This window comes from Phalaenopsis equestris, unplaced genomic scaffold (genome assembly GCF_001263595.1).
Source record: "Phalaenopsis equestris unplaced genomic scaffold, ASM126359v1 Scaffold000402, whole genome shotgun sequence".
Taxonomy (NCBI): Eukaryota; Viridiplantae; Streptophyta; class Magnoliopsida; order Asparagales; family Orchidaceae; genus Phalaenopsis; species Phalaenopsis equestris.
The window spans coordinates 583,153-592,901 of NW_018164844.1; the positions used below are offsets into that span (position 1 = coordinate 583,153).

The 9,749-nt window shown below is 35.0% G+C and overlaps 1 protein-coding gene across 1 annotated transcript; it reads right to left on the bottom strand.

Annotated features, from left to right (window-relative positions):
• Window positions 1-3,863: 3,863 nt before the first annotated feature.
• Window positions 3,864-8,798, bottom strand: LOC110026842 (transmembrane 9 superfamily member 7-like). The gene is made up of 7 exons (XM_020728018.1): window positions 8,483-8,798; window positions 7,129-7,293; window positions 6,879-6,988; window positions 6,676-6,769; window positions 6,471-6,583; window positions 5,293-5,440; window positions 3,864-5,220 (listed from the first exon to the last, which is right to left on the bottom strand). The coding sequence occupies exons 1-7, from the start codon at window positions 8,603-8,605 to the stop codon at window positions 4,063-4,065; spliced, it is 1,911 nt and encodes a 636-aa protein (XP_020583677.1). The 5' UTR covers window positions 8,606-8,798; the 3' UTR covers window positions 3,864-4,062.
• Between the last annotated feature and the right edge of the window lie 951 nt (window positions 8,799-9,749).

The window sequence follows — 9,749 nt, forward strand, 5'->3', positions numbered from 1 at the left end:
TGTGACCTGTCTCACACCTCCATCAAGATTGCCCCCCTTATCTTAATCATCCATTATCTAAGTTCGATTAATGCTATCCTAACTAGCTCCTGCGTAATATGTCAATCATGTCGAAGCCATATTAGGAGGCTCCCATCTAAATCTCATGGTGATGCAGGATCATCCTTTTTTTTTATATTTTTACTTTTGAATTTTATTAGTTCAACAAAATAAAAAAAATTTATTGACTTGAAAAAAATGCATTTTTGTTATATTATATTTAGACTATGCCTAATTTTCTTTTACTCAAAAGCAAACACCTCTTAAATGTAAACCCATGGCATATATGATGAGTTATAATTGTGTAGCTGTCGATTGTCTAATATTATTTGTTGTTGAAGTATATTGTAAATAAAATACTTTAAAATATATTTTTTTTGGTTTGACGGTGGTAAGGTGCTTGCAGGTGCTGGACGAACGGCAATTGCAGAGTGTCGATAGCGACTTGACGATAGCATTTTATAGTGCAACTCAAATTCAACCGAATTCTAAATTCAACCAAAACGAACTAAGGTGTAAACTTCAAGTTTATTAATACTTTATATTATATTTGTAATTCATCGTACCAAAGATAAAATTTTTTAAAATCTCCGTAAAAGAATTACAGTACACTTAGCCCTTGAGAAGTAATTGTATATTACATTAGTCAAATTCATCGATCTATCCTTAATGATGATCTTAATTATGAAATTAACTTGAATAGAAATGCATATACATTTAGAAAGTTCTCTATAATGGTTTTAATATATATATATTTACTGAAATTAAATAGTGTTTATCTAAAAAAACAATAGAAATCCTTTCAAAAGAAAACGAGATACAGCAGGGGTGCAGCACAAGGATACAACCAATCGACAAGTGCGTATCACTAACACTGGTCCCGCGGGAGTCATCCGTATTTATTGTCGGTTAGTCATGCAGTAAATCAGAAAGTGTAAATTTGTTAAAAAATTCATTTTCAAGTAAACTGTATTGTAAGACAAATGCCAATCACTATCCTCATTAGAGCCATAAAAGATCGTTCCTTTTATAACTCAAGTGCTCGTTCAGTTGTAATTTGAGAATATAAAGGCTAGAATTTATTATTATATTGTCTATTTGATTGTTTGAGGCAACTGTAGTTTTTTTTAAGAATCAACTGTAAAGTTAATATTCAAAAAGTTGAGGTGGCTATTGCACTTTTTTTTTCAAAAAATCATATCATAATTTTTAGCAGTCATCACACAGCCGGATCATGTTACAAAATGCAGCTTCCCACTGTAACTTTTTGAAAAAAACTGACACCATAGTTTTGCCAAATAATAAAAAAAAAATAGTGATGCGGTTTAGCCAAATTATATTATTTGAAGATCCAAGAGGGAACACAATTTTGATAGTTGGAGAGTAACTAATGTTAAATAGGGTCCTCACTAAAAAGCCCTAAAATGAAATTTGCAATACATGGATTCCAAAGTTAAAATACTATATATATATATATATATGCATAACAATTCGAGTACCACCTCTTTAAGGTCAACTGTGCCAGAGGGAATTCGAACCCCCTACCTGAGGGGTCTTATATCATGGATATCAACCAATAGACCGGGGTACGTATATATTCAAAGATTTGCCGGAAGCTATTATACAAGCCTCCCGACCAACCTCATGTGCCTGAGAATTCCACCCCGCACACAGAATGGATCGAACCCATGCCCTAGGGTTTTACAAACTCTACCAATCGAAGAGTCACGGTAGGCGACATATATATAGATATATAGTCTTTCGTCCAACCTCATGTGCCTAAGAATTCCACCCCACACATATAATAGGTCGAACCTATGACCCCAGGAGTCTTACAAACTCTACCAACCGAAGAATCACGGTGTATATATATATATATATATGTAGTCATGTTCATGAATTGTCATTTGTAAATTATGTAAAACCAACCACCTAGAGTGATTGTCATTTGTAGTAATTATAGGACATTTTCTAACATTTTTGTGATATGTCACAACATATTTTGATGTTTTGCAACAGATTTTGACATTTTCAATTCCTGAAAAGGCCTGCAGTGCAAATTTTGAGCAACAGAATTCTTTAGAGGGAATTTTATTTTCAAAAACATAGTAACAAAAACTCTAAAAAAATAAAATTACAGTTGGAGGAATTAGTTCACGTACACCAGGAGGTTCATGTGATCAAGCTTTGGGATTTACTTTAGGCTGCAAATTTCAAATTAAATTCTTGTTGTGTCTGATCAGTTAACATTTAACTTACATTACACAGCTAGAATTGAATTTCTAATAATTACAAAACAAGAATTACAAAAATATGATCAATGCCTCACATCTTATCAGACCAACAAATTTCTGATACAACTTAATCGTCCACATCAAATCAAGACCTTGAAAATAGTGCCTTATGCAGTTATGTTCATGAATTAGAGAAATCATAATCTGCGATCAACGACAAAACAACACAAACAATTATTTGATCAACCAATCCAGCCAAGAATAGATAGGTTAATTGAACTAGCTGAAGGAGAGAATCACTCAATCACTTCTCAATCAAGTGAGACTAGGATTTAGTGCATTTTATGATGATAAGAAAGATACATTCTTCAAGATGATTCAAAATAAGGACCAAATTATTCGCCATAAATAGACCACAACTTTCTTCATTTGTTTTCAAATACTTAATTTTGAATATTGATGTCATAAGGAACTCTAAAGTCGTAGGGAATTCTACAGCCATCAGACAACCTCCGTGGCATTACCATCAGCAATCCTATACCTTCATTGGTAACTACCACTTGCCAATCAACATCTACGAATTGACACCAGCCATATCACAATTCATACCAACATCCTAGCCAGACAACCGTTCACCTAAAGGTGTCAAATCGAGTTCAAGGGTCGGGTTCAGTTTTGACCCAACAAAAAACTGCTTGATTTGAACCCGATCAAAATCTTAACTGGGTCATAAAGTCTAATCTGAACATGATCTGCCTTCAACCCAAATGCCCCGAATACAACTTGCATACTCATTTAGTATATGCATGGTAGTTATTTGGGTTAGATCCAAGTTAATTTTGAGTTACGTTTGAGTCAAATGTGGGCTGGAAGGTGTGACTCAGGTCAACATTGGATTGACGGATCAGATTTGCATCAATTTTGAGTTGGATCTACACAGACCCAACATAAAAAAATTAAAGATGTTAGAGTTTTGAACCCGAAACCGACTCAAAATGGTTCGTGTCGAGTTGGCATTTTGATACCCCTATCTTAACCATTTACTTGGTTTTGTCAAAGGCCACCCTTGACTAAATGCTGTTAATTGGCACCTGTCATATCTCACTGACGTTAGCAACTCCAACAAAGTCACCAACAGACCAAGTTCCTACATTGTAATGTCTCATCTTCTTCATTCATTAAGCACGATAAATCTTTGTAATTTCAAATCAAGATCAACAAAAACTAGTTTAATTAAGCAAGGCTAGTGAATATTTCTCTCATTGAATTTTTCACATAACAAATCTCTATCCTCATCATGTACAACTTTACCATCGATATCTTTGCGTGACCCAAGCTTCATGCAAATTAACTCAAAACTTTTTACCAATCTTGCTAACTTTAGCACGCAATGATTCTTTACATGAACAAAATAAAATTTGCATTACATCAAAACACTTTAAGTTGTGTGGTTTTCAATCCTAAGTTCCCACTCTTAAAGCTAACGATAAATAAAAGTTAATCTCAAGTCCATAATTACATTTTGGGCATCACAATAGGAAAATTATTGAAATGAGAAATAACATAAAAATTTTAAAAAAACTTATCATGTGGTTTCAACCCTCAAAGTAGAGACAATAATCCATGGTCTAGGTTCCAAAGAAAAGCATGGCATTTATAGCTCTAGCAAAAAATGAAAGAATGAAAAAATAAACCATAAATTTCGTCTCAAGCATTCAAAACTACCTAGGAACTTCATCTATCAATCCTAACATTGGATCCCTCAGCCTCCTCTGAGATTAAATTCTCATCAATCTATTTTCAGAGAAGAATAGATCCTCCTGACAAACCATAAGCAGGAATAGAATCCAATTGTGCCAGTCAGCACAAAAAAGGCATAGGACACAATCAACATATAGCCAAAGTAAAGAACAGCAGATACAACCTTAGTTATCTCTAGCTTGGTGAAGAAATAATACGCTGCATATAAGAAAATGTAGATTGCCGAAGATCCGGCAGTTAGATAAGCCCTCCACCACCACCTGTGATCTTCACCGCACAACTGGAAGTAGCAAAGCACAATCGTGATCTCAGCGCATGTTATGAGAAGAATCATGAAGACAATGAACAGGAAACCAAAGATGTAGTAGAACTGGTTCAGCCATATTGATGTCAGGATGAAGAACAGCTCAATGAAAACTGCGCCAAATGGAAGAATTCCGCCGACCAAGATCACGAAAACAGACTGCATGTACCAAGCCTGCTCAGGTACCTGCCTGGAGATTTTGTTAGTTTTTACTGGGTCTTCAATGGCTGGCTTCATGAATCCAATATAGCTTCCAACAAAAACTAAGGGCACCGATATTCCAAACCATAAGAAAACCAAAGCAAACATGGTGCCAAAAGGAACCGCACCAGAAGACTTCTCCCCCCAAATCAAAGCATTCAGAACAAAGAAAACGAAGAACACAATGGCAGGGAAAACCAAGGCTGTATTTACGGTGTTTTTCTTCCATTCTATACCTTTGAACATTTTGTATAGACGAGCGGAAGAGTATCCGGCAAATAGACCCATTAAAACCCATAGGATGACCATTGCAGTCATCAGCCCACCGCGGTTAGATGGGGACAGAAAACCCAGTAAAGCAAATATCAAAGTAACTACAGTCATCCCTAAGAACTGTACCCCGGTTCCAACATAAACACAAAGAAGACTATAGTTGGCTGGTGGCCTAAAAACATCACCATGGATTAGTTTCCAACCAGATTCTTCCTGGGCTTCGTCGTGAGGATCTAGTTGATTGTAGTTAGCAATATCTCTGTAAAGAGTTCTCATCATAATCATGGCGACCATCGCCGAGAGAAAGAGTACAATCATGAGAGAGTTAATAATTGAAAACCAATGAATGTGATCATCACTCATGAGAAGGTAGGTGTCCCAACGAGAAGCCCATTTGATATCACTTGGCTGCAGGGAAAATGGAGAACAATAAGATATGTTCAAGGCATAAAGGACTATCCGACTGAATTGAGCACGAACCTCGAAGGTAACGTCATAAGTGAACACAATGAATGTATCTGGAGCGATTTCCTGAGGAGTCTGGCTACCGGGAATTATTTTTAAATTAGTGTTGCAAGTCGTCAATTTAGTGTTCATATCATCCCATTCAGTGTACTCATGTTTTACACTGTTGGAAGAAGTGAATAAACAGAAAAGGATATGAAGGCCTACTGATGAAAAGTGTAGTAAGAATGATAGTGAACGATACTGTAGCTAGTACAATTTGATGACCGATATGATCAGCAAAAAAGTACTTGAGGACAAGTATGAAACCGCTAAAAGATTGCAATATTGAATAAGTAAATATAAAAATCAAGGAGGATTCATAATATTAGACATGCATGCCAATTAACCTATGTAATAAAAACTTTCATAAAAATGCATCACTGAAAAAATTTCAATGGAAATACATCGTACAAATCAATTTCATTACCTTTGGTTATTTTCAAAACAAGATATGCCAATGAACTCACAAAATTCATTAATAAGGTCAATATAATATTAACTTGAGTGTCTAGTCTGGCTTTTTATGTGATGATTGATTTCCTTTCCGAAGAAAAACAACATTATCAGATCATGGTTTTAATGTGTAGACATGCATGTTTGAATAACCAAAGTAAGACAGGCTGCTCCCTCTTTTATCTACCCTCATCCATCATGACCAAACTAATTCTAGTCCACAGTCTTAGCAGTGTGTTGATCTTTTTCCTCTCCATTTCAGGTGCCAGAGCTGAACTAAAGCAAAAGTCATTTTACACTTTTATCTTGCACTCACTAAGGCATGCAATTTTGATTTCTAAGTTCAAAACTATTTGAATAAAATGTGGTTTCATTCCTTGCCATCTATATATTTCAAAAGTCATTACAATTTTTTTTTTCTTTAATTAGTGTTAAAATCAGTGCCCTTTCAAAACTCATTACAGATCCTGAACAATCACTGCAGCTAAAATCACCTACATGCAACTTTCATACATACTTAATAGCAGATAACATAACATAATGTTAAGATTAAATTTTAAAATAATTGCTAAAACTGAATAAATAGAAGCAGCCATATTTCACAATTCTTCTACAAAATTTAAATGGGGCCGTGCAAACATCATGGTAGTCATTTTAGACAATGAGTAAAGCTAGACATATACAAAAAAATTCTTCACCTGCTTGGAATGACCTCAAAGCCAACAATACGTCCTTCATCAGCATCTAAATCTTTATGGTACATGACTTTAAAGTTCAAGTGGTTATTGATATAATATTTCTTATTTTTACTCTGAAGAATAAAAAAATGCATTTAATATATTATACGAGAATAAACATACCATAGAGCTAGAAACAGCATACTTTATATTTTTCCTAGCCTACCTTTATACCCACACGGAAACCATGCTCATAAGTGAGATCATGATTTCCATCTTTCCTTTGCCTAGGAACTGCAGCAGGAAGATTATCCAAAATCCTACAAAATGCAATCAAGTGGAATACATTTAACAAAATTAAAAAACTAAAGCAATTAGTGGTGTAATCTAAGAACAACACTGAGAGCAACAATGAGAATATGAATTTACATATTAACTCGATATTCGTCATCAATCTTTTCTTTGAATCTCTTTGCAGCCTTTTGGCTAAGCTTTACACGACATGCAACTTTGCAAGTCTCATCCTTCCTCATTTTAAACTGACACATTTGATAAATGACAAACAAATGTTAATATGTATTGCAAGGTAGTTTTCAATATTACCTTTTATAGTGACTCTAAAAGTTCCCTTGCCATAGTTCTAAAACATAGCCTCGCAGGAAATGTTAAAAATACTCACTAAATAAACAGAATTCTCAATGCGATCCCCACGAAGAACCTCCCCGAGATTCTCTGCACTATTCCTGATCTTGGAGGGTTTACAATAATCTAAGAAATAGTAGACATATGGAAGTTGTGTCTTCGTAGAGGAAAGCTTATTTACTTTTACTTGTAATTCATCACCCTGTGTTTGCAAAACAAAAATTAATTGTTCAGTAAAGATTGATTCATCACTACTACATTTTTAAAATATAGTTCATAAACCAAAATTATAAACAAGAATATTATGCATGCAGTTCAAGAAATGAAGTATGAATAATAATATCACATAACAACTATGATAGAATGTTGCAGTAGCATAAACGCATTTTCAGATTGCAAAATAGAGAAGTCAGAAGCATTCGCATTAAATCATATAACACAATGAACATTTTAAGGTTTTTGCGGAATTAATATTTTAACCACATAACATAATGATAAAACAATACAAATGATCAGATTAAAACACTTTAGAAAATGACATAAAAATTCAATTTAGGGCAAACATTAACGCAGAAGAGAAACTATTGTTAGCCATTAGCTTTCATGTTTGTGGCCTGGTACATGGAATTAAACTCCCTTCAAATGCAATTCCCAAAACCAGACCTTGAATTATGTTAATATTGCAATTCAATACTATCGACGGTTCTTAAAGAATTTAAGCACACCAATAACACTAAGAAAATAAAATTCATTGACAAAGCATCCAAACAAACATAATTAAATTATATTATTGTTGTACAAACAAACCATATAAAGAGTTTTCATCCATATCCCCGCAAATTTACTTCACAATATGGCATGCACTATCATTAAAAAGTTTACTAATTTCTCACTGCTAAACTTGATAGCTCCAACCTAAAGACAGTCTATAACTCTGGCAATTTTCAATCAGCTATTGTAAACGACAACTCTAAAATAAAGAATCAACTGTTACTTAATCAAACGTTACTTGGGCAAATTGGGGTGTTCAGGCTCCACTGAGACAACAATCTACTGGTTTCCAAATAAAAAAAATCCAGTTCCAAGAACTTTTGAGGGGTTCATAGCAAATTCAACAGCAGAAAATTCATCAAGAAAATAATAAAATTAAATAAGTAATTTCTTGAAACAAACATAGTACGATTGCAATAACAGCAATAAAATTTTGATTAAAATACCATGCATTTCACAATGGCAAAAATACACAACGCAGCACATCAAAACAAAAAAAAAACCACACTCTACCCATCACATGTCTAGATCCAAGAGAAATAACAAAATGAGATTCCAGATCTCCTAACGGAAACCAAGCGACTGCGAAAACCTAACAGATCAGGACAAAATGGCATTACGTTCTGAAAATCGCGAGGCGAGACTCCTGGAAGGTAGAAGGCCAGCGATGAATCGCATAGAAGTAGTAGAAGAATAAATGAGATTGAAACGGTATTAGCCGCGATTCTCTTGTGGAACTCCATTCCCCGCGAGGGAGAGAGCAAGAGGGAAGTGCAGGAAAGTGTGAAGGAGGGTAAGTTCGATGGATAATGTCAAGCTGTTGTGACGATTTTTTAATTTAATTAAGAATAGAAAAGATGGAAATTATTTCCACTTCGGCCGCCGATCAGATCGCAACCATCTGGCTTCATGTGGCAAGAGGGTAGCACACTCATCATCAATCGGCCCGGTATAGAGGGAGCAAAAACAAATTAATGAGCAGTAATTTGCATAATTTTTATTTATAAAATGAATTTCTTATTTATAAGAATGATTTCTTGTATACACACTGTATTTCTGGTATTTTAGTCCATACATTAATATCACCCATGAGCCCACAAGTCCGGCCGACCGACTATCATTAGGCCAGGCAGCTAGAAGGTCGGGCTACTGCATGGTCGGGTGGCCACTATGTTGGGCGGCCACTTTCTGAAAGTTCCCATCAACGGCCTTGGAGTTGAAGGGCGACATGCTCGGACAGATCTAAACAGTTGAATTCTTCAAGGGTGATTCATCAGTTGTGCATCTGAGAGGCAACGTTTCCACGACAAAAAGCATGCAAGTGGATTAATTATTCTATCATACCAATTTACTATGGCTAATGAAATTTATCAGGCAAAGTTTTCAGAACAAATTAATTCATATACCATAATAAATCAAGTGATGTTTTTTTTTTTTTTTTTTTTTTGCCAAGTGCAGGAAGGGGATAGAGAGTTTTCTTTTGCCAAGTGCAGGAAGAGGATAGAGAGAGCTAGGGTTAGGGTTTGGGTCATTGGAGGTGAAGTGGAAGTGTGTTTGTGTGAGTGTATGTTTTGATCATATATTTTATTAGATATTTAGTGAATGTTGCAATTACTTAAGCCTTGTATATGTTTTATACGTCTTCGCAATTAAATTTGTGAAAATATTCATTCCCCGTGCCCCTACCCCCAAAAATAGGGCTGTCAAAACGGCTTGTTGTTTTCGAACAGCTCGTGTTCGACTCGTTAAGAAGCTCGTGTTCGGCTCATTAATTTCGTTCGATAAGTTAACGAGCACGAGCCGAACACAAACTAAGATGTGTTCGTTTGTGTTCGGCTCGTTTTGGCTCGAAATACTACTCATCTAATTTATATATATATATATATA

Bases quoted from the DNA above. Each gene is read 5' to 3' on its own strand.
- LOC110026842 (XM_020728018.1), bottom strand. From the start codon at position 8,605: ATGGAGTTCCACAAGAGAATCGCGGCTAATACCGTTTCAATCTCATTT. The intron at 7,294-8,482 runs GTAATGCCATTT...TTGCAAACACAG, and splicing joins CGCCTCGCGATTTTCAGAAC to GGTGATGAATTACAAGTAAA. The intron at 6,989-7,128 runs GTGAGTATTTTT...CAAATGTGTCAG, and splicing joins TTGAGAATTCTGTTTATTTA to TTTAAAATGAGGAAGGATGA.